Here is a 25,878-nt window from a genome sequence, read left to right on the forward strand (position 1 = left end):
CTATAAAGATTTTTTTATTAGATGTGCCATTTAAATCAGCCATTGCAATTAAAAATATTCACTCAAAATTATACGTCTGTCGATGCTAAGATGTCGTTTTCAACTGAACAATAAAATAAATTTTTTTCGGTAAAGAAATACTAACGCAGAGAAATAGCTCTAGCCTACCATTCCCATCATCAAGTGAAATATCCCTCCACCGCTATTGTGTGTATATACATAGAAGTCCCAAACTCATTCGCCACGGTGTGTAGAAAGTCATATTAAAAAAACACCGGTTAGGTCATGTATAACAAAGGAGCATCTGCTAAAGCTTCGCAGAAACAGCAACCGCCGTACAAGAGATTTGTATTTCGAGATATAATATTCGTAGTAATATGGACGAAAAGTATTTTATTTAATATTGTATGTTTGTTAAAAATAAAATAAATATTATATAAAAAATATATATTTTATAATTAATATCTGTAAATATAGTTTATTAAATAATAAATAATAAAAATTTAATGATAATAATAACATTTTAAGTGAATAATAACTATATAACTTATTATTTATTGAATCCTACTGGCTGACTTCGCGTTACCGTATACACAGGTAAGCGGTCCCCCACTCTTTGCGCTCTATCTTAAGAAGAGTTGAAGGTACATAAAAGTGCTTTAGACAAAAATTGAAGAGAATTTTCCATTCTACAATTTTTCTTACCACCTTAAATGTCATAAAGTGTAAGGGAAACGAGATATTTGCAGAAAACTCATTTTCGTGACCTTTGACCTTTAATATCTTAAGTCGCGGACACGTGATTATATTAGACTTTTGAGGTAAGTTTTATACCATCAAAATAAAGACGTATGCAAATTTTCAGCTTATTATCTTTCATTCCGAGGTTTGCCTCCTTTTTTGCCTTATTTTACTGGAACGAACATAATACGAACAGAATAGCTTTCGCAGGAAGAAAAAAAAATTTTGATGAACACAAATATTTTTTGGAAGCTGTTTCTTTAAAATAATAAATTCCACAAATATTTGTTCTAGAATATTTTATAAAAAATCGTCATCACTAAAATAATTATCTATGTCTGGATCTGTGTCAGCAGTATTATCCAGATCTTATGAATTTCGTGGGATTTGGGCAAGTCCACGATAAAATTCTTTTGCACTCTCATCAACTAACTCAATAAGGTCTGAAAGATCGCTTACTTTTTTTTCACTTATTTGTCTTGGCTTATCATACAAATGATCTAAAGTAATGTTCTTGATATCGATGGGTGTATCTTTTTTTTTGTCTTCTAAAATTTATTTCTTGAATTGGCTCACATTCCTGAAGCGATGTTTGAAAATTAATAATACCATATTCCTTGGTGTATCTTAGCCATTTCATATTTTTCCAGCAAATTTCAGTCTTATTGTCGCTCTTCTTTCTCTTTATTAACATTCTTCTTCTTCAAGTGCCATCTTCGTTCCGAAGGTTGGCGATCATCAGGGCTATACGTATTTTCGAAACAGCTGACCGAAACAATTCGTTGTTGCTACAGCTATACCATTCCCGTAGATTCTTTAGCCAGGATTATTAAATTTTTAAAATTAAAAAAAAAAGAATTGGTGTCATTTCAACTACCGTAAACTTATTTTTTTTTCTGTTTGGTTTGTTTCCTCTGTTTTTTGTTTTTATTTAGCGGTAGTAGTACGTTTTGTTCCTGCAGATCTTACTAAGTTATACCAATCTCTAGGTACATGGATAGGAAATGGGCATTTTTTTAAATCTTTCTATTGTTGCGTGATCTACGTCACACTCCATGTGAGTATGGCCAGGCACTAAAAATTTATGATCAATTACCTTTAAGTTATTATTTTGACTTAATCAAAGCGTAAACATTGCTGCCACAATTGAGTTTTTATTTTGTCCGCCACAAGCATCACTTTGTGCAAAACTCTTAAATAAACAAGAAGCAATTTCGTTGGCACCTCGTCCCGCTATACCTTCATGCCATATATAATGAGTGGAGACCTTTGCAGAACAATCATTAATTGTTAAGTGATACGTATTTAATTGTCGTTTGTAAAACACGGTATTAGTTTGTAAGTAAGGGGTAGGAAAAACCTGTTGTAAGTCAAATACAAATATTTTTTGACTTTTGCTGTTTATACATTTTAATTTGTCTAATCTCTTTGACTCGTAAGCAGTTTCAGCTTCTATATGATGATCTGCTAATAAATTCTCATACTTTTTCCTTGCATCAGCTGTCTTACTGATATTAATATGATTGTGAAATATATCACAATTGTTACAGGTATCGTTGCTTGGTTTTTTAAACTTTAAGCCTAATTTATCGATTGTTTGAGAGTAAACTTTATAAGAAACCGGTTCAGATGTTATGTCCTGGGTATACAATTGATACATCTTAGCTTTTGTTAATTCTGCTACTAGATACTTTTTACTAGTATGTTTTCGTGAGTAGTGAGACTCATAGGCAGGAAATTTTGATATGTGGCTATAGACGAGTTCCATTCTAGATTCGGAAATTTTGTTTTTTGGTTCATGCCTGCCTCTGCCATCAGCCATAGGAATACCACAGTTGGATTACATTTTCTTTTCTGCAAGTTTCTATAAATTTATTACTTTCGTCAAAAATAGCACAAAAACATACCTTGCAGCATTGGATTCTTCCTTCTTGGATTTTTATAAAATATGTAAAACACTTTTCCCTATTTTTTGAAGGTTTATCAGTATCACTTCTGTTAGTAGTAATCTTCTTGTCAGAAATTTGAATTAATGAGGCAATACAACTTACCCTTCTATCGTAGTTGCCCATTCCCCAGTAATTTTGAAACAGAGATAATCTATGTTCATCAAATATTTTTTCTTTTCACTTTCTTCTACAATCTCGCAGTGACCGTGACTGCCTAGCTTTATTGCGTTTCCTTCGTTTGTTTCATATCCTTTACCCGTATTTCGTAAAACCTGTCTATTTTTTCTTTTTCCTACTTTTCGTTTCAATATTTTGTGCATTGGTTGGCCATGTTCTTCATTGTTTTCAAAATTCGGTTCATCTGAGCCATTTTTCTCCTGTTCGGTGTCAGAATCACTATTTAATTTAAACAAAAAACAAAATTTGTTTAATTTACTAATGTTTGTATTTTGAGAACGATTTCCGAAGTGGAAATTGAAACGTCAATAAACGTATTTTAACCTTTAATTGTGGCTTATTCCCATTTAAATAGTAATTAATTTAAAATGCCACAAGAAAATAGCTTCAGAACAATATTTTAAATTTTTTGTTTATATTAAGCAACTACCCGATCTCTGCGTTATCTGAGTTTTCCGGTATCCGAGGTATGGGCGGTCCCAATTAACTCGGATAATCGCGAGTCTACTGTATTTGGACACTCAATATAACTTTTTTTTTCAAACCAGACGGTTCAGTACACATTAATAACTAAAAAAATTTTTTAAAATGATTAAAGGTTCTAGTTTTTGGTATAAAAATTGGGATTAAAAAATAACATACAACTTTGATACATCAAAGATGCGTTATTGACTTTTTTCAATGTCACATATATTTTTTGCATCACTGCATCACTGCAAAAAAGGTAGTCCAAGCAATACAAAAAAAAAACAGACTATTATCACCTTTTATTGAAAACTTGGATACATATAAATAAAATGAACTTATTCATAGAATTCATATTTGAAATATAAATTTCTTAATAGCTTGAAACAAAAATAAGTTATTCTCTTATTACTAGTATGGCTACAAGATATTCTGACATAATCTAAAAGAAATCCTAGTTTCTACAAAATTGTCATATAGTAGTTTTTGTCTACCTCGGGCATCCATCGATACATATACTAAACCGTATTCATTTTACAAATTCCCAATTGTCAATAGAAGCACGTGAAAGCCAAACAGGGTCGTACTGATGTGTATCGTATGATTTTTAAAAATATCTACTTTTGAAACTGTTAGTGTTAGAAATTCTTGAAATTTAATCATTATATCACAATTAAACTAAACTCTAAAAAATAACACGACCAGTAAATAACTTAACAATAACTATAACATAAATATAACACAATATATTAACTTAAAAATCAACACGATACAATTTGAATTTAAAATGCTGGCAAGTTTGGATCTGTAACATGAGAATCTGTCTGGCTTAAGGTAATAAATTATATTTAATAGCCTCTTGACGAATGAGACGGCGAATATTAACACGTGCTCATGTTTACAGATGGGAATTTGTTAAACGAATGTACTTTAAATCGCTTCTATCTTGTTTTTTTGTAACTGGTTTTTCTTTTTGGAGATGCTGGGATGTGCTAACTTATTTTCAGTCTCCTTAGATCTTGTGGTTTTATAGTTTTTTAAGTTAGCAGTGAAAGTAGTTGCCTGTGGCTGTGCTACATATGAGATTTTATGTTTAAGTTTATAAGGACATCTTGAAAACATTAAATATGTTACTTTAGAAAAAGGTTCACGAGAATAGACATAAGATGTTGCACTTTCTTGGAAATTTTTTAAATCGTTTTCTTGCATTTGTATAATGTGATAAGGCTTTTTCTGTTTACCTTAAGGAGAAGTCGAATCAATGAAATTGGAGAATAATAATATTCGTCCTTCGATTAAATAATATTTAAAAACAGTGATTTTTTTTGTTCATTATGCAATAACTTTTTTGTTTATTATGCGATTTTTATTTAGCATATCTTATTTTGTGTATCTTTTTCTTCTGAAAAAGTTGTCTGTAGATATCAAATCTCTAAATAGACAAATTTTTAAGCTGTGAGCAAAATAGTGAGTTTGACATTTTGATTGTTTATTTAAAAATAGTTCCACTAAAAAATGATGAATCCCCAGATGAAAGTCTTTTGTAATATCTCATACTACCCATTTCAACTGTCAAATCCGTTTATACATTGTGTCGAGTAAAAATGGAACTTAATTGGCCTATTATAAAAATTATTGTTATATATTAATTAATGTATATATATTATTGTTAACCTATAAGTTAAATAAAGGAAAATTTAAGAAACCGCATTTTCAAGATTCATGGAATTGCAGATGAAACAACATGCAGATTTTTTAGAATACGGTGTATTGGCTTCTTTTTCTGAACTGACACAACAACAAGAGTTATCAATAGTGCGGTCGAATTATTCAATGATTAATAATAAGTTAACTTAAGCAAAGAAACAATGATGTACAGGATATTTATAGTTTAGAATGGATCAAATTTTATGAAATATATAAAGTCCTTTGTCCAGTAGCATCTTAGGATCGCTGTCTGTTTTATACATATAGCAATGAGAAATGTGTCAATTAGGTTGTGATTAAAAATCAGTTTTATAAGATACCTGAAACACTGGCTAATTTTCTTTAACTTTAAAATGCCAACTCATGTGTAGATCATTCATTTCGAAAATCATCTACTACATTTTTAGTCGAATCTGGGAAGACATAATGATACTAAAGAAACATAACGTTTGGAAGTCATCAACAGTCGCTGAAGAGTAGGTTGATAAATCTTTAGTGCACAGGACAGAAATAGCTACTTAAGTGTTTAGAAAACATGGCAGTGCTAAAATATTGCTTGTCAAATTTAACGTGATACTTGGCCGATTTGAAATTAGGCTCCACCCACGATGCGCATTCGACCACAACACAATTCGTCTTTATTATTTCTTGGCCCTTCGAAGGGAAGGTACTTGTATAGTCTGCGACAAAGTTTTTTTATTTTACCTTATGTTTAAAGTTACTGTGTGTTGAAGAAATATCGTATTACAATAGATTTGACTTTTTAAATAATTATTCTCAAGTATTTTAAATTATAAAAATGGATTTTCATTTAAAATTAGAAGGCATAGTCTTGTCTGGACAAACGAGATGAACTATAATAATTATAAAAAATGGATTCGTGAAAAACTTATTCCTAATATACCAGCCCGTAGTGTATTGGTTATACACAATGCATCATACCACAATGTCCAAGTGCAAAAATGTCCCTCTATGGGGTGTAGAAAAGACGAAATGAAGGAATGGTTAACACACATATCTCTGTAGGAGGTGTGTGTGTGTGTGTGTGTGTGTGTGAGTGTGTGTGTGTGTGTGTGTGTGTTTTTATTTAAAATAAAAATTATTCTTAGGCTATTTTCTTGTGGCATAATATTGTAATTTACTATTTTTATTAGGAATAAGCCACAATTTTAGTTTAAAATAAGTTTATTTTGAAGTTTCGAGTTCCACTTTGGAAATCGTTAACTCAAAATACGAAATACCAATAAATTAAACAAATTTTGTTTTTGTTACTTGGTAAAAAAATTCTTCTAATAATTTTATTTTATCTGACTTATTCATATTGACAACTCAGTCACTATTTGAAATATATTTCATACGATATATTTCTACAAAATCTCCTTATAAAAATAAAATATTCGGGAAAGTTAATAAAGTTATACAGTTTAGTACCTAAATACCGAATGTTGACAGCCATCCCAACGGGGCTGGTATTATTCGATTGTAAAGAAATAAACAGATTAAAATATTTATGACTTACTAAAATTTAGAACTACTGTTCTTTTATTCTTATACAGTTTACTGTAACGCAAATGTAAAGCTTTCACCTCTGCCAATATTCCTTTTATAAAATTACAGAACGAGACATTTATAGAAGTGTTCGAAAAAACTGCCGCTTCAACATGACTGAATGGTCAATATTAATGAGTCAAATAAAATATAATTATTAGAAGAATTTTTTTACCAAGTAACAAAAACAAAATATTTTGTATTTTTAGAAAAATTTCCGAAGGAAAAATTGAAACGTCAAAATAACATACAATATAGACATATCATAGAAGTTCCATTAATAAATAAGGTCACTCTCTGTAAACTTGTAGTATGGAGTGTACCAATGAGGCGAAGAGACCGAGCGCATTATGTATCTCTTTTCCTCCGAATGCGTTCTCACTTAATTTTCTACGCAAGTGGACAAATTTGTCAAGTATCACCTTAAATTTGACAAGCTGTAACACCCGATTTGCGATTGAATGGCAATTGTGTCTATGACCGAATATGTAATTGCAACTGTTTTACCGAATAGCGCAATGAACATGTCATGCATGCAATGCACATTTAATAATTATATTTTTAATACAATAGTAATAGTATTTTATTAACGGGTGATGACTTTTGAGTGTCTTTGGATACCCAGTCGCCATCCATCTCTATCTCTCGATCTAAGTTGTGTCTATTTTCACTGTCAACGCCTTCTCTTCAGCTTCTTTTTGGTCTTCCACGTTTTTATATTTATCGTCCATGTATATTTATGTATATCTTTGTGCTGGTAAAAACCATTGAATATTTTTAGGTTATTTTGTTCACATATTATTATAGTTTGTCGGCAATTGTCGTTTGTCTTCTCTGTACTGTCTGATGGACTTTTTTTGTGTCATTACCAATTTTTCCAAGATTTCAATTTTTACAATTTCATCATTTTATTTATTGTTAGTAGAATTCATCTTTCATGGCAGTCGTGGCGATTTGGTTCACTCCAGAAACTACTAATCTCGGTATTTTTTGACTGTGGATAGATTGTTAACTTTTATCAGTATGGTACTAATTGCTTCCCATGACGTAACGAGCTTCCTCAAACTTTTAAGTATAAAATTCTTGGTTGAGTTTATCGAAAGTAGTTATTCGCTCCGTGCGTGACCATGGTAGGGGTACCTTGAAACGATGCCAGCGTGCGTAGCGGCGAAATATGACACAATTGGCCCTACCTTTTTACGCATAAATTTTATTAAAAATGTGTGCAAATATATGTTGCGTATTTAGTTGTGCTAATAATAGCAAAAATAGTAAGTGTAGTTTTTATAGGTTCCCAAAGATTACATATAAATTAGAGAAAAGAAAAAGATGGATCCGTGCTATTAATATGAAAAAGGAAATATCACGTAACCTCATTTTTATGCAATTGAAATATTTAAATAATTTACCTTAAATGATATTTTATAAGGCTTCAAGCTAACTGCAGAGTGCCTGATGACTTTAGCTTTTATATCATAACTTTTACTATTACTGTTTTTAATTATATGCTCTTTCACGTGAAAAACTTGATTTGCCAGTACTAGATTTTTAACTTTTCTTTTCCGTTTGGGCTTAAAAAGATATATTATGATGAATTTTGAGAAACCCAGTTTTTAATACTACATTTATTTTGTACATAAACTGAAAAAATATAGTTAAAAAGTTAATTATTAATGATTGTCAATTTCGCCTGTATTTAACAATGTCAAACATATGTCATTAATGTCATATGTTTAACCTGAAAATTGGTAGACTCCAAAACTGTCAGATGAAGGCGGTAGGTGTCGCGTCAGTCACGCACGGAGCGAATACAAGCTGATTATAGCCGCTATATCAAACATGGAACAAAACATTTCCAGCAGTGTTGGCATATTTTTATAATGTAGATGCTGTATGCTTCAAATATAAAAAGATAAAGCTTTAGAGAAGTACATTTTGTTTATATTATGTTATGAATTCTGTAATTTTTGATTTATATAAAACAAGAATGGGTAAATACTCGTATTTGTTTATTTGGAGATTAATTACAGTTAATTGTCAGAAATTTTTTTTTTGCAATTAGCCTTTGATAGATTAGGGGATAGATTTGGCAATCGTCAAATCAGCAGTTGCCAGGTTGCTACAGATATTTGCAATTAATCTCGAAAGAGAAAAATATTTACTCGTTATTGTTTCATATAAATTAAAAATTGCAGAATTCATAAAATGGTATAATCAAAATGTACTTTTTAAAAGATTTCTCTGTTTATTTTTGAAGCATATGCATTATAAAAACATCCCAACACTGCCATACCGAAATATTTTATTTCCTGATTGACATTTGCGGCTACATTCAGTTTGTACTTTCGGTAAACTCAACCAAATTCTTGATATAACTCTTCTTGAGCTCTCGTGTCTTTAATCCCGGCACTATAGAAATGGTTTTATTCATAAAAATCATTTAGCTTTCTCGAAGCTTGGGTGGTCTTCGTTCCGAGGCTTGTTTCTCGTTTTTTTTTTTTAACATTTTCTATATTTTTCAAGTATCGAGGAGTTATCCCGAATCAGTTTGAAAGCGCAGGATACTGGCTTTCACCCTATTCTATTTTGGATTAGGATTTGCTGGTAGCGCTGACAGTAGATCAGTCGGGAGACTTTTCGTAATATTTTTAAAGAATGCTTTTAACGACATCAATGTGTCCTTCTACGACCTTTCTAGCAAATTTCTTCTCCTTCTTCCTTTCTCAACCGGGCTTGGGATCGGCTACGGCTGAGCTATTTTTAGACAACACTTGCAAAAATTGTGACGTGTAGGTACAACAAAATATCCCCAAGACTGATTTTTAAAATTTTTTCGTTTACAAGAAATGACAAGACAAGACATTAAAATAAAAATAAGTTATTACAATCAGTAGATAGTACCGATTTAAACAAGTAAGTATAAATAAAAGTACCTACATTAAAAAATATTCAGTAATTTAAAGTTATTGCTTTTAATGGAAGTAAGCCACAATTGAAGGTAAAAATAAGTTTATTGATGTTTCAGTCTCCACGTTGGAAATAGTTTTCAAAATACAATCATTAATAAAGTAAACAAATTATGTTCTTTGTTATTTGTTGAAAAATTCTTCTAATAATTTAATTTTATCTGACTCATTCATTCATTCTTATTCATATTGGCAATTCGGACATATATTATACATTTTAAAGTAGATGACTTTAAAATCATATGGCCAATATTGCTGAGTTGCTTTCCTGGGACGACTTTATTGTAAGATAGTTCATTCGATTACATGAAATCAACTTTAACTTGAGAATATCCGTCAGAAAAAAATCATAGCATGTAATTCTTCTTTAAAAAATATTCTCCTCTTAGTGATTCCATAGTAAATTATGAGGAAAAAACCTCATAATACTATCCCGACATGGTAAGTATTTGTTGTTACATATAGTTTACTCTCAACAAAAACTAAATTCTGCTAGCTGCAACCGAACCACTCTCTCAAATTTCTTAGCCAGGATGTTTTGCGTCGGCCTGGGTTTCTCTTCCCTTGTATCTTTCCTTGCATAATTAACCTAAGTAATACGTACTTCTCGCCCCTCATTATATGACCCAGATATTGAATCTTTCTAATTTTCTTTCTTCATTCTTTGTAACACCTCTATATTAGTTACTTTTTCAGTCCACGATATTCTGTGCATTCTCCTGTAGTACCACATCTCAAAGGAGTTTAATTTTTTGATTTCAGACTGTTTTATTGTCCACGCTTCCATGCCGTATAGTAAAGTAGAAAAAACGTAACAACGTAGCATTCTTGTGCGGATCTCTAGATTACGGTTACGGTTGCAAAGTAAGTTCTTCAATTTTATGAACGTGTTTCTTGCCATTTTGATTCTAGATCTGATTTCTTTTGTTTGATCTCCATCTTCGATTAGCCACGTTTCTAAATATTTATATGTTGTTACTCTTTCGATCGTCGTATTATTGATGATCAGTTTATCTACATTTTGTGGTTTTTTTGAGAATATCATTGATATCGTTTTCTTGAGATTCATTTGCAGTCCGTACCTTTCACATGCATTGTACACATGTTGTATTATGTTTGTTATTTAAAAAACATAAACTATGTATCCTCGATATGTTACTAACTTACTAATACTGGTATTTCCTTTTAATAACTTCCTCTTTTAATATGGGTAACCAGATCCTACTGCATCCTACCGAGGAATTTGCGACACAATTGGTCTCATTTAGCATAATTAGAGCCGCTTCTTTGATTTTTACCATCTATTTCTTTTAGGACTATACTTGAATCATTCCATTGAACCCTATGTTCATTTTCATATGCCTGTTTACATATTGGAGATCTATCAAATTCTCTATTTTTAATATAAAATTGATGTTCACTTATTCTAACATTTAATGTTCTTGATGTTTCACCTAAATAAAACTGATCGCATTCACAAGGTATTTTATAAATTAATTTTCTTTGTTCTTTATTGTTCATTGTTTAGTTTAGATTTAGATAAAATAGATCTCAATGTGTTTGTTGTTTTGAATGTTGTTAAAATGTTAAAAAGTTTTTCTAATAATCCTTTTATGTATGCTTTTGTTATTTTCCTCGTATTACTCCTTGTATATGCTGTAGGATCTCGTTTTAAGTTGTTCCATTCGGTCGATTGCTGAAAATTCCTTATTGACAAACGATAAATGATAATCATTTTTTTAATATAACAGATGTTAACAAATAATCTTTTCCCTCTGAGAACGAATTTTCGTTACAAGTAGTTTGGCTCTATCGTATAATAATTTAATGATTCCCTTTTTAATATAAATATTGTGATTTGATTTGTAATTTAAATATCTGTTGATCTGTGTTGGTTTTCTATTCATCTGAGAATATAGCTTTAGAATAATATTAAGTAAGTTTTTAATGTCTTGTACGACTTCATGTTAAATAAGCTGGAGAAAAAAGTCTTCTAATGGCTTATTGGGTATGTATTAAAGTATTTACTCTTCAGACCACCACTCCACGTTCTGTCAGATCGCGCCTTATTAACGGATTGTGGGCGGACTGCGGACTTCCTGTTCCAGTGCCTAGAGATAAACATTGACACAAGGACCACAAAATAGCATGTAGAGTTAGGGTTGCCATCTTTCCCATAACAAAAAACCGGCCCTGGGTGTGATTTTTGAGACCACGCCTAAATTGTGCCAAAAAAGTATCAAACTTGTTTCATGAGACCCAAATTATTTCAGTCTAAATCAGATATTAAAAAATAGCAATTACTAGATGCATATTTTAAAATAAGTATCTACAACTAAATGTATTTATTTTTAAATAACACACAAAATTTAACTTTCCAGCTATATCAGTCAAATAAGATTAATAAATAACAAAATCAAAACCAATTATAAAGTGTTATATCATCATAATCATCATTGTCAGCATATTCTATCGATTATGGTGCAGCCTCTCTTACATAGTCGTTATTCGTTTCTGCCCACGATTGTCTAATACATATTCGTTTTTCTGTGTCATGTTGTTACTTATGACATAGTCCCATCTTAAATTTGGACGTCTTCTTGATCTCTCGACGGCTCTTGGATACCACAGTGTAATTCTAGTAGACAATTTATTGTCAGTTCTTTTTGCTAAATGTCATACCCACTGACATTTTAAAAATTTAGTGGATTAGAAAAATGCTCGGAAGAACAATTTTTAAGTAACTTGCCTCCAAATACTGTAATAGTGTTACCATAATGTACAGGAAGGTAAATGTATCATATCCTCATCGAAAAAGTGTTATGCTGCAATGGTTTTAAGAAAAAACTATTCCATATACTGCTTCTATGTTGAAGCCTGATCTGTATAACATAATAAAATTGCATAAACCTCGTTATGTAAAACATGCAATCGATAAAATTATACGAGCACAAGGATATGATGTATTTAGATTCCCACCATACCATCCCGATTTGAACCCTATTGAAATGGTTTGAACAGCTTTGAAATCCTATGTGGGAACTAGAAAAGTAGACTTTATATTTACGTCAACAGAACAGCTATCCGACGAATTTTTTCAAATATTTCCTGTTGGAAAAAATAACTGAAAAAGTCATTACAACTGAACGTGAGTTAATATCAAAGGAGCCATTAATTGATGTAGTCGTGGATAATATGGTTATCAATCTAGAAGAAGGTTCAGATAGCAAAGATTTTCAATCCAATTCTGACAGCGAAAACAGAAATTTGCAGATATGAAAAAAGCCATACTAAAAGCAGGAAAGGAGGTCTTGGGCGAAGAAGAGAAAACCACTAGAAAAGACTGGATGACACCGGAAATAGTTGAGCTAATAACTGAAAAAAGAAAATACAAAAATAAAGATGAAAATAAATATAAAACCATCACGAATAAAATCAAATATGAAATCAGAAAGGCTAAGGAGGAATGGATGAACAAAGAATGCCAGGAATTGGAAGAACTCAGCAACAAATATGACACCTCAAACTTACATAAAAAAATGAAAGAACTTACAGGCAACACCAGACAAAGAAGAACACTCATAACAAGAGATAATAATGGAGAAATACTTCCTGAAGAGAGCAAAATAAAGGAAGTATGGGAACAATATATAATTCATCTGTTCCATGACGAGAGAGAAAATGAACAAGATATAGGTGAAGAAAAACAATACCTACAAATTTTACCCTCAGAAGTAAAGAATGCCCTACAGAATGTAAAACAAGAAAAAGCACCGGGTTCTGATCAAATTCCAGTTGAATTGTTAAAAGCCTTAGATGACGGTAATATAAAGAGACTCACCCGAATTCTCAACCACATATATGTAGAGGGCAACATCCCGGAAGAATGGCTTAAATCGATATTTTTACCTCTACCAAAAAACAACAATCCCAAATCATGTAATGACTATAGATTGATAAGCCTAATGTGCCACCCTTTAAAGATTCTCTTGAAAATTGTTCAAAACCGAATTTATAAGAAATGTGAGGAGCAGATAGATGAAACTCAGTTTGGCTTCAGAGGAGGCATGGGTACAAGAGAGGCATTATTTGCGTTGACGGTACTCTTGCAGAAATGTCGGGAATATAACAAGAGAGCATATGTATGCTTCATAGACTTTAGGAAGGCCTTTGACCGAGTGCAGCATATGAAGTTAATAGATGAATTAAAAAACATCAATTTAGACAAAAAAGACATTGAGTTTATTAAGGCTATATACTGGAACCAGAAAGCAGTAGTAAAGGTGAACGATATAGAAACAAATAATATACCGATTGCGAGAGGGGTTAGGCAAGGATGCGTCTTGTCTCCGACGCTTTTCAACGTGTACTCACAGGTCATATTCAGAAAAGCCTTATGGGAAAGAAAAGAGGGAATAAGAATTGGTGGAGAAATCATAAACACCATGAGATTTGCAGATGACACGGTAATTATGGCTGAGAGTATAGAAGAACTACAAAATTTACTAGATGCAATAAATAGTGAATGCATTCAAATGGGACTTGACATCAACACAGATAAGACCAAATTTATGATAGTATCAAGGAGTCCAATAAATAATGAACAACTAACTCTTGGTGGACAGCAAATAGAGAGAGTGACCAAATATAAATATCTGGGAGCTTACATCAACACAGAATTAGATCCAGACCAAGAGATCCGGGTACGAATAGAAATGGCAAGGGCAGCGTTCTTAAAATTCAAGCAATTGTTCTGTGACAAAAATCTGAATACTGCGCTGAGACTGAGGTTTGTTGAATGTTACGTCTGGTCGCAACTATTGTACGGGGTAGAAACATGGACACTAAAAGCGCAAATAGTTAAGAAGATTGAAGCCTTTGAACTTTAAATACGCCGGATAATGTTGAGAATTCCATGGACTGCCAGGGTCACCAATGAGGAAGTGCTGAGAAGGATGGGTCGAGACAAAAAATTGTTGAGAACGATAAAAGTACGCAAGACTGCATACCTTGAGCACATACTAAGAAATAATAAATATAGTCTTCTGCAGGTCATCATGCAGGGTAGAGTCGATGGCAAAAAGGGAATAGGTAGAAAGAGGAAATCATGGCTGCGAAATATTCGAGACTGGACAAACATGACTGTAGACGAATTATTCCACGTTGCAAAAGACAGAGAAGCTTTTAAAAATGTGGTCGCCAACCTCCGTTAATGGGGACGGCATAGGAAGAAGAAGAAGATATTTTTATAAGCTTCTACCACTACCGTTAAAAACAATTTATTTTACCTAAAAAGCTTATTATTATAATATATTTTATCAATTACTTAATTTTACAGTTCAAAAACAAACCTCTAAAATAATAATCGATTAGGCAACGCCGCATAAATGACTCTATCACTTCTCTTGTTCGCGGTTTTAGATAAATATGTTCTACTGTATATAGAGGCATATCCCGTTGCATGCGATCATTTTTAATGTGAAATTTTAAATTCAGCGTTTTTTAAGCATCTTTCAAATGCCTCACATTTGTTGCCAAAACTCAAAATCAAAATTCCATGTTATAGGATTTGAAGATTAGGCTCTAACAATGAAGATTCGATAGTCATCATTAAATGGAAGTGATAAATTTTATTGCTCTCATAAGAATCGAAAAAATGGCAAATCTCGCGAAACCTTTATTTGTTTAGCTTATTTATAAAAAATTGTCTTCATTTACGACAAAATACAAAAATTGCGTACGAAAGCTGCACTTTTCACCTTTAAAACGAATTTTGATTTTTGTGGATAGGACATTCTGATTAATAGATATCGAATTTTTACCGTCGCGTTGATAGAAATTTTATTTAAAATTGATTTTGCGCGCGTAACTGACATTCAAAATTGCCGGTCGCTTCAAGCGTTGTTTCTAAGAGAACGGTTCATTCTACACAAAAAGTGCTAAAAACCGTTTTATTCAAAATTATCTCTTTTTTTCTATTGCGTACAGAATCTTGGTAAAGCGATTTTTTCTGTTATCTCCCCTGCGAGGGGTGTTTTAGAGGAAAGCTGGGGAATAGGAGTGGCAAAATTTTTTGCATATTTTTTGGGGTTCTAAGATTGACATTCTCGGCAAAATTCAGCTTGTTCGTCTCGTGATTAGAGATCAAATTTCTGACGGATGGACTATAATATGCTGTGGAAATGAAATTCGTTTAAGTAAGAGTGACAGATTTGTTTTAATTCATTCGATGAAACGAAGCTGCACATATTATGAACAAAAAGGTAGGTTGTATTATTAATCCTAAATTGATTACGTGAGAAAAATGAACTTTTATTAAAACACGTTTATATTTATTAAATACATACGAAACAGTTCACGTACAAGTATCTAATATCCAGTCATTATTATTAAGTATCATCAATAAATGATGATAGTTACAACAAAGTATTTATAAACCAGTTCTTGGTAAACCATATAATGGGCAACAATTAAAAAAGTAAAGTTGCATTCGGAATTCTACAGGAGCAGACTTAGGTGTTTATGAATAACTTATACAAATAAACAATGACCTGGAGCAGCAAACTCCCCAACTATTAACATCTGATCAAAGAATAGATACTAACATCTGATGGGATCTGATATTAACATCTGATCAAACAATAGGTACTAAGTAAAGTTAACAGTAAAGTAATAATTCATCATCATTTTGGCTTTACAACCCTGTGTGGGTCCTAGCCTCCCCAAGAATTTTTCTCCAGTCGTCCCTATCCATCGCCTTCCTCCGCCAAGCACGTATTTCCATATTTCTCATGTCTTCATCGATGTTATCTAGGAATCTTGTTCTGGGTCTTCCTCTTCTTCTTTGGCCAATAGGTCTATCAAGGAGCGTTTTTCTAGCTGGGTCGGTTTGCTCCATCCGCATTACATGGCCTACCCACCTCAGACGTCCTATCTTTATGTGTTTTACGATATCTGGTTCCTGGTATATCCTATAGAGTTCGAAGTTGTATCGTCTTCTCCAGACACCATTTTCATTTACCGCTCCATAGATGCGCCTTAGTATTTTTCTTTCGAAACATCCTAACATGCTTTCATTGCTTTTTGTTAAAGTCCAGGTTTCTGAACCATATGTTAGGACTGGGCGTATTATTGTTTTGTAGAGTTTTACTTTTGTATTTCTTGATATAACTGTAGATTTAAAAAGCAGATTAAGCCCAAAATAGCATCTATTAGCCGTGCAAATTCTGCGGTTTATCTCTGCGGTAGTGTCATTTTCAGTATTGACGAGTGTTTATTATTAAACCCATTTTTGTAGCAGCTTCCTTTAATGCTACGTACGCCTCTCGTGCTGCGTTTTCCGTTCTCCCAACAATATTGATATCATCAGCATGTCGCCCAGCCTGCTGAATTGTGATTGGTCAAATGGAAACAGTAATTGTAGCCAATCATAATTCAGAAGTCTGTTGCTCATTTCCTGAATTATCGTTGGTCGAACGGCATCTGAGCTGCAGCCAATGATAATTCTGAAAATTGGGCATTGGTCGTCGTGCCGGTCCAATCGTAAAAAGGTCCAAAACGACCGTTACGATTGACCTACTTTTTTCTGCATAAAAGAAGTGCACGACGGCCAGGAAATCAGATCTGGTCAGGTTTGGTCCGCAGATCCAGCCCTCGAGGCAAGTTAAGATCTTCTGGTCGATTCAGTTCCTAGAGTTTCTTGTTTTTCTTTCAGCTCACCTATAAACCCGGAACCTAACGTTCCCATCTTTAACCACGGTTTGTCTGCAAACCACGGCGGCCATTTTTGAAGGATTTATTTATGCTTTTTGACTTAGTCAAATTTGCTGATAAATTCCTTTAAGAGCGTCGCCATTTTTCGCCGAATTAATCTGTGTTTTTGGACTTAGTCTAAATTCTGATTATTTCGACAAGCTTACAGGTCATGTAAGAAAATTTCTCTTACAGATTTGCTAAGTCCCTACTTTACGGGACTTTGCCACCGGACGGTGCATATATCCTTTTGCAAAGATTGAGATTAAATAAAGACTTCCTGTGTTGTTTTATTTTTCTCTTTCAGGTACATATATATTGCTATATTGATACTTGCAAATAAACGTATATAAACTGTGTTTTACTTCCCTTTCCTTTTTCAGGTACACTGCAAAACTTTGGTATTTGAATTTTGACTTTGATATACATATTTTGATACTTATATATTTAAACTTTGAATATAAACTTTCTGATATATATATATATATATATATATATATATATATATATATATAACTTGTATGCTATTTCTGTTCTCTTTTTCTCTTTCAGGTACACTATTAAAAATAACTTGTACTTTTTCTATCTTTGAATTTATGATATTTACTCTTCTGCTACACTGTTAAAAATTTCAATTATTATTTTATGACCTTAATATTTGTTGTTTATTTTATTTACAGCTATTTTGAATTTGATATACATTATTTATGCCTATTTGTCACCATTTAATTATTTTCTACAGGTCCCATTGACTTAGAAAATTTGTTTGAAAAATAATTTGAATTTTTGCTTATAATTATTTTTACAGTGTACTTCTTCCCCATTTTATTGTTGATTATCCCGATTGGCATAACAACCGACATTCCTGTCCTTATCCCGAGTCTCTAGCTCAACTCCTTCCTACTCCAAGTACTTTTGACAAGTGACATTCTCCATACTTACTAATTTGAATTTTGTTTATATTTGGTTTATTGATAATAACTAACGTGTATTACCTTCCAGATTCTTAGTTTAAGGCTAATTAGTATAATTATTCTCCCGATTTCCGGATCAGGAGATAATTATACGTCTCTTTCAGATTCTTAGCATAAGTTATATTATATCATTTCTACCTATTATAATTATTGTGCATTTTGATTAATAAACTTTAATTACTGTGTTATTCTTTGAAAAAGGCATTTAATCCCTAGCTAGGTAATAATGGCCTCCGACAGAGAGCCTTACTCTCTGAGGTCACTCCAAGCGACGGATAGAGCGGTTAACCTGCCTTCTCCCTCTTTAGAAGAAGATGGGAGTTACTCTAGTTACCGACAAGCATATGCTAAAATTTGCACAGATTTGTTATATATTGAACCGGTAGTTGTGATTTGTGACGTACGTATTACTTTTTCCAGAGCTAGATTGAATAGTATACAGGAGAGTGGGTCTCCCTGACGTAGCCCGTTATTTGTTTTAAAAGATTCAGAGAGTTCCCCCTGGATTCGTACTTTGCATTCAACTTTTTCAAGGGTTAGTTTGGTTAAACTCATCAACTGATTTGGTACTCCTAGGTCTATCATTGCTCTAAACAATTCTCTTCTATTTACAGAGTCGTAGGCTGCCTTGTAGTCTATAAATATGTGGTGCGTGTCTACACCGTATTCCAGTGTTTTCTCTAGAATTTGTCTTAGGGTTGAAATCTGATGAATTGTTGATTTACCACCTCTGAAACCAGCCTGGTATTGTCCTATTATTCGCTCTGCATATGGTGCCATACGATGGCATAGTATATTGGAGAATATTTTATACGCTGCATTTAGGAGCGTAATTCCTCGATGGTTAGAGCATTCAAAGATATCTCCTTTTTGTGTATGGTGCAAAGTATTCCAATATTCCAATCATTGGGAAGGGACTTCTGATATCTCCTTTTTGTGTACGGTGCAAAGTATTCCAATATTCCAATCATTGGGAAGGGACTTCTGTATCCATATTTCTTTTATAAGCTGCTGTAGCGCTATTATGATATCGTGGCCACCTTCTTTATATAATTCCGCTGGGAGATTATCTATTCCGGGTGATTTGTTTCTGGCTAGTTTGTTTACAGCGTCTTTAACTTCCAGGATCGTTGGTGGATCCTCCTTCCTCTCGTCTGCTCCGCTTACCTCGCAGCTTTCGTCTTCCGGGTTTTCTTCTTCCTCTATATTAAGTATCTGGTTAAAACATTCCGTCCATCGGTTTAGTACGTCTGTTCTTGTTGTTAAGAGATCGCCATTTAAACTTCTACATTGATTTGTGTTTGCCTTAAATTCTTTTCTGTTGATGTTAACTTTCTTATAGAATGTTCTGAATTCTTTCTCTCTGTTGAGGTTTTCTATATATTGAAGTTTTAAGTGGTTTCGTTTCTTCATTCTGTGTATTTTCTTTTCTTCTCTTCTCTTTGTCTGGTAATTCTCTATACTTGTTCTAGTTCGGCGGGTAAGCATTTTTGCATAGGCTTCATTTTTTTTCTGTGTTGCGTCTTTGCATTCATCGTCAAACCAGTGATTTTTTCGGGTATAAGTTTCTGTTCCTATTTCATCTTGTGCTGCTGACTCAATATCTTCCCTTATCCTGTTCCAGAATGAGTCTATATCTCTCTGGTCTTCTTCGCCTAGACTTTGATTTCTTAACCTATTGGTAACATTTTCCCAGTACTGTTTTGCAACAGTTGCATCTCCCAGCTTCTGTACATTCCATTTCTTTCTATTTATTTCTTTTTCTTTGTTGGAGTTTGAAATTCTAGCCCTTAGTGTTGAGATCACTAAACAATGGTCTGAGTCTATGTTTGCGCCTCTATAACTTCTGCAGTTTATTATGTCCGTTCCGTGTCTTGAATCTATTAAGATGTGATCAATCTGACTAGTTGTTCTTAAATCAGGGGAGGTCCAGGTTACCTTGTGTATATTCTTGTGTTCAAAATAGGTGCTAGCGACGGTCATGTTCACTGCTGCTGCTAAGTTTATCAGTCGTAATCCATTATCGCTACTGATGTTGTGTAGGCTATGCCTTCCTATAGTCGGCATAAAAACATGCTCTCGTCCTATTCTTGCATTCATGTCACCTAGCACTATTTTAATGTCATTTCTGGGGCATCTTCCGTAGGCTTGTTCTAGGTCTTCGAAAAACTGTTCTTTAATGTCTTCTAGTTTGTCGTCGGTCGGGGCATGTGCATTAATTAAACTGTAATTAAAGAATTTACCTTTTAAGCGTAAATAGCACATTCTTTGACTGTAGGCTTTAAAATCAATAACTAGGCCTTTTGTTCTTTGGTTTACTATAAATCCCACTCCATCTATGTGTTGGTTTTCATTGCAGCTGTAATATATGGAGTGGGTTCTCTTATCAAGAATGCCTGTTCCCGTCCATCGCATTTCCTGCAATGCCAAAACATCTACTCTGTACATGTTCACTATGTCTAGTAGAGATGCGAGTGCTCCAGCTCGGTACAGGGTTCGAGTGTTCCATGTTCCTAATCTTAATTCCATGGGGGACGCGTCCGATGGGCGACAGAAAACATCCACTAACACAAAGTAATAATTACTAATACTAATACTGTTGTAAGCACTTTAAATATGTCTAACTCTCTAAAATGTGTCCCTAAATATGTTGTTTAAAAAATATACAGGTTGTCCCCGAAAATGGATAAAAACAATGTCCCACATTTTTTAAAACAAAATTTTTCAGAAGTAAACTGTGAGCATTTTGAAAAGGTGATAGGTATTTCAGCTAAAGCATATTTAAATTAGAAGTCAGTATGTATATTAAATTGCTATAATCTGCTTTTGGTAATGTTAGGTAATACTTTTTTTGAATCATTAGATCGGTGGTAGAGAAGATAGTCAAACCTAATATATATTTATTTATTTGAGACGATTTCAGTATCGATTCACATAAAACGAATTTTAACTACAAAAACATTAAATATATTTTCATTGTATGGGTTTAGTGATAATGGCGTCTACCAACTATTAATATGTGTAATTATTAATGAATTGTCAAATAAAAAATATAATGTTAATGATTGAAATATAAATGACAACGTTCTTTATATTGATGAGTATTTAAGTTTTTGACCACAGATTTATGAAAGTTAAATGGTATTTAATCACATGTGTATATTGCAAAATAGCTTCACAACATTATTAATAATACCTTTATGTATTTTACAAATATGATAGTGGGCATGTAAGGATTTTAATTCACTCATACTAAATCTATTTCCAAGTGTACACACCAAATATTATTTTTCTTAGGTAGACTTTCTAGTTAGGCAACCAGTTCAACCTTATTTTTTGTATGTCAGTCATTTACCAATTGTCAAGTGTCACTGATATTTTCTGTCATTCGTCATTGTTTTGAGTTGATATGGAATTTATCGAAGGCAAAAAATAAATTACGTTTTAAATAGTTCTCAATAACCAATAAATTTGTAGGTATAAGTTAACTTCCATTACTGTTGAAAAATTATTTGATATTATGTCGGTAGGTCAATTGGAAAACCAAAATCCCAACGTTTACAAAAAAAGTGATGACAGAACAGCCACTTTGGATGAAGAGGATGACACTGTAGTTGATGAATTTGATCAAAGAGAAATATTTGGTAAGTTGTGCAATATTTACGATGTTTATGTGACTGATTGAATCAAATTTTTCAGATTTAATTAGAGATATCAACGATCCAGAACATCCATTATCTTTAGAACAATTGCATGTTGTACAGGAAAATCTCATCAGCATTGATAATGGAAAAAATTCAATCCTTATTAACTTTACTCCAACTATTCCGCACTGTAGTATGGCCACACTTATAGGTCTCTCCATAAGAGTGAAATTACTTAGGTGCTTGCCTTCGAGATTTAAAGTGAGAGTTGAAGTTACTCCAGGAACTCATAACGCTGAACATCAAGTCAACAAACAGTTAGCGGATAAAGAACGAGTAGCGGCAGCTTTAGAAAATTCTCATCTTATTAAAGTTATTAATCAGTGTATTGCTTCAAGAAATAGAGGTTAAGATGAGTAATTCCAACATATACCTCACTTCCCCTTGTAACATGGCATCTGCCTATAGTAAATGTGCTAGATACATGAGAAAAATATTCAAGTTTGATCAAATGGACTTTCAATTCGCCATGTGGCAAATGTTTTATTTATTTGTTAATCCCCAAAAACTAATAAAACTGTTTAGGGCTAGGAAGCAAGCTAAATCACAATATGCAAGGGACGATCCTGCCTTTCTAGTTCTATTTGCAGGAGCTCTTAGTATAACAACAATAGCATTCTCGATAGTTCTGAAATTATCATTTTTTCAATTCATTCAGAATTTGCTGTTTGTAATTTTTGTAGATTGTATAGGAGTAGGGGTAGTGATAGCCACATTTTTGTGGTATGTAACAAATACCTTTTTAAAACCAAAATCTAACCCTGAAGATGTTGAATGGGGATTTTGTTTTGATATCCACCTAAATGCTTTCTTCCCACCCTTAATATTATTGCACTTCATTCAACTGTTCTTCTATAATGGGATCATCAGCCACAACTGGATGATATCTATTGTATTGGGAAATACATTTTGGTTATGTTCTTGTCTGTATTATTTTTACATTACATTTTTAGGTTACAATTCTTTGCAAATGTTAAATAACACAAGGTACTTCTTGTTGCCTGTACCTTGGATTGTGTGCTTCTACGTCATTAGTTTGTTAATGCATTGGAATATTACTCATAAGGTTATTAATTTCTATAGACATATGTATATGTAACTACTAATAAATATTTTTAGAATAAATTAAGATATTCAGATTATTTACATAACAAATACAAATACAGAGTGAGCCACTTTCAACAGAATTATATATACTGAGAAAGTAGATTACACTATTAAAAGTTCATTTAGTAGGAATGTAAGTAAAATCAGCTATATACAGTACAGGTTTTCATAGGTTCACAATTGTCTTTTCATTTAATTTCAATATTTTCATTTAATATTTGTAGATTTGTTTGTCTTATTTGAGGAAACACAGTGTTGTTAAATTTATCTAGAAGTTTAATAAGATGAATAATTACAGATTCATGGGAAATCGCTTTTATCATTTATCCCCTATAATATTTAAATCAATGCTTTTATCTTTCATTTCTGATGGAATGCTTGCTGCTCTTACTTAGAGCTTGCAGATTCATTTATTGCAATGAATCACTTCGCATTCCTCTTACATTATCAGAGTTTGCTGTATGACTTGGATTTTGTTACAATTGTTTTCCATTTATTTAGATCTGTGCATAGTTCTCTCCAGTTTCTCACTTTCAGGATTTAAAGATCTCTACCTGATCCTCCTATCTCTCTCTGGGTCTTTCACTTTGTGGCTTCCATCTGATGACCTTCTTAATCAGTAGGTTGTTTTCCTTCCCTCTTAGTTCATGGCTTATTCATCTCATTTTTCCGTTTTCTATTCTTATTGGTCCCATTATTCTTCTGAGGATTTTCCATTGGAATATTTTGAATTTTTCTTCATATTTATCTATACAACTCTTTAATTTCAGTTTTGTATTTTTGGATAAGTTTTTGTCCTTCATTAAGCATAACAGTATGCTCTGTTGCCTGCTAGTATTCTCCCAAATTTTTAAATTGTTGAACTCTTTCAAAAGTGTAGTTTTCTATCTAGATTTCTCTCGTCGTTATCTTCTCTCCTAGAACAGATTAAATATTTTGTTTCTACTTCATTCACTTCTAGACCTCTTTTCTGTGCTTCATTTGCCAGGATTATTAATAATCTGCTTCTATTAATCTTTCTTTGTCTCTTTCCATAAGAACTATGTCATCTGCATATGCTACTTTTTGTGTTAAGGAGTAGGCTATAGTGCATTTAATTCCACTGCCCTTGACTGTTCCTCCTACTGATATGTTAAATTGTGTGGTTGACAGGGAATCGCTAGAATATATCCTGCATAGAGTAACGTAACTCACATTTTTGGCGATGTGACACTCCGGGCACAGAATAAATAACAATCAGAATGCCCACTCTCAGATGCCGCCTTTGAAGTGTGTCAGCACGCAATCGCCATATTTTAAACGAAAACATAGACTCGGATTGAGAAATTTGTGACAAGCTATGACTGAACTGTAATTTAAATTTTTAAGAGTTTAATAATTTAGTACATTTTAAATAATTTAATCTATTCTTCAACTAAAAGTATGAATAAAATAGTACATATTATGTCTAAAGTTGCCGTAAATAAATAAAACCGGGTTAATTTTTCTATGCACACCAGATAAAGTGTCAATGAACAGCACTGGTTCCGTTTAAAACATGGCTGATTCCGTCTGCGCGCACTTTCTTTTAAGCAAAGTGGGTATTCTGATCGTTTATTATTCTGTGCTCCGGGTGTGATCGAGAAGAGGGAGCATAACTTTCTTTTTCGTCTAAGCAAGGAGCCATGATTTTAATTTATTTTATTTCATTTCTATTCGATTTGATACTTGATTAGATTTGATAATCGATTTCGTTTAATTCGATTAGATTTGATAATTGATTTGTTTCGAAGATCGATATTGTCCATTGGTGCTTTTTTGAGGACAGTAGATAGCTGATAATGGATCAAGTTTATATATTTTTTAATGCTTGGGAATAGTTTGCTTTCCCTAGAAACACAAAGAGAACTTACAATTGCTCAAATTTGTTATTTGATCATTTCAATCCTTTATAAAATCATTTTGGCACTTTTTTAACATATTTATGACAGTAAAATTTAAAATAATTTTACAGGATATTTATAGTTTTATCTTATGAGTTGAATGTGGCACACTCTATATATAAAAAAACCCTCAAATATGGATATCAAGAAATCATTATAAAGGTAAGACCAAGTTCTTGGGTTAACCCGCATATAATAATAATAAATGTCTTTATTAACAAACAAATTAACTTTATACAATATGATATAGCAGTAAGGTGAGATTCAGTTTTTATACCACTGCATAGCAGCCAAATACAACTGTTCTTCCACCTAACCCCGATGATAAGATAGACAGACTATATTTAAATACTGAAATAAGTATTTTACCATAGATAATTAATAAAAAAAACATGAACACAGAAAATTTTATAGACAAAAGAAAAGTTTGTAAGCCACAAGCGAACCAAGTCAAGGCTTGCCTATAATGGAATTCTTTTGAACGAGAGAGTAGAAGTACTGAAAAGGTGGCAGGAACACTTTAGTAAGCTACTTAATGGAGAAAGTAGAGATGATATAGAATTGGAACAAGAGGAAACTGAGCTACCAACTTTGGAACAAATAAATAAAGTAATTCAGTCTCTAGCCAGAAACAAGTCAACTGGAGCAAATGAACTACATGCAGAAATATTTCACTGTTGGGCGTGAAAAAGGCGATAAGTCAATTTTTGATGAAAACACTGACTAAAAGGCACAAGTCAATGTAGCTGAATTTGTATGTTAGGTTGATTGTTCTAAAAGAGCACTTACAAAATAGCACATAAAGTTTAGTGTAAAAAGCTCGTTTTTTTCATTCTAAATACAGCATACAAAATTTTGTCCCTGAG

At 32.6% G+C, this 25,878-nt stretch overlaps 2 protein-coding genes across 2 annotated transcripts; both read left to right on the top strand.

Annotated features, from left to right (window-relative positions):
* Window positions 1–21,655: 21,655 nt before the first annotated feature.
* On the top strand, window positions 21,656–22,334 carry galla-2 (MIP18 family protein galla-2). Its single transcript, XM_072542940.1, has 2 exons — window positions 21,656–21,923; window positions 21,979–22,334. The coding sequence occupies exons 1-2, from the start codon at window positions 21,800–21,802 to the stop codon at window positions 22,332–22,334; spliced, it is 480 nt and encodes a 159-aa protein (XP_072399041.1). The 5' UTR covers window positions 21,656–21,799.
* A 1-nt stretch (window position 22,335) lies between these two features.
* Window positions 22,336–23,108, top strand: Unc50 (Unc50 RNA binding protein). Its single transcript, XM_072542939.1, has one exon. It carries the CDS (start codon window positions 22,336–22,338, stop codon window positions 23,080–23,082), a length of 747 nt encoding a protein of 248 aa, XP_072399040.1. The 3' UTR covers window positions 23,083–23,108.
* Window positions 23,109–25,878: the final 2,770 nt, after the last annotated feature.

This window comes from Diabrotica undecimpunctata, chromosome 9 (assembly GCF_040954645.1).
Source record: "Diabrotica undecimpunctata isolate CICGRU chromosome 9, icDiaUnde3, whole genome shotgun sequence".
Lineage (NCBI taxonomy): Eukaryota > Metazoa > Arthropoda > Insecta > Coleoptera > Chrysomelidae > Diabrotica > Diabrotica undecimpunctata.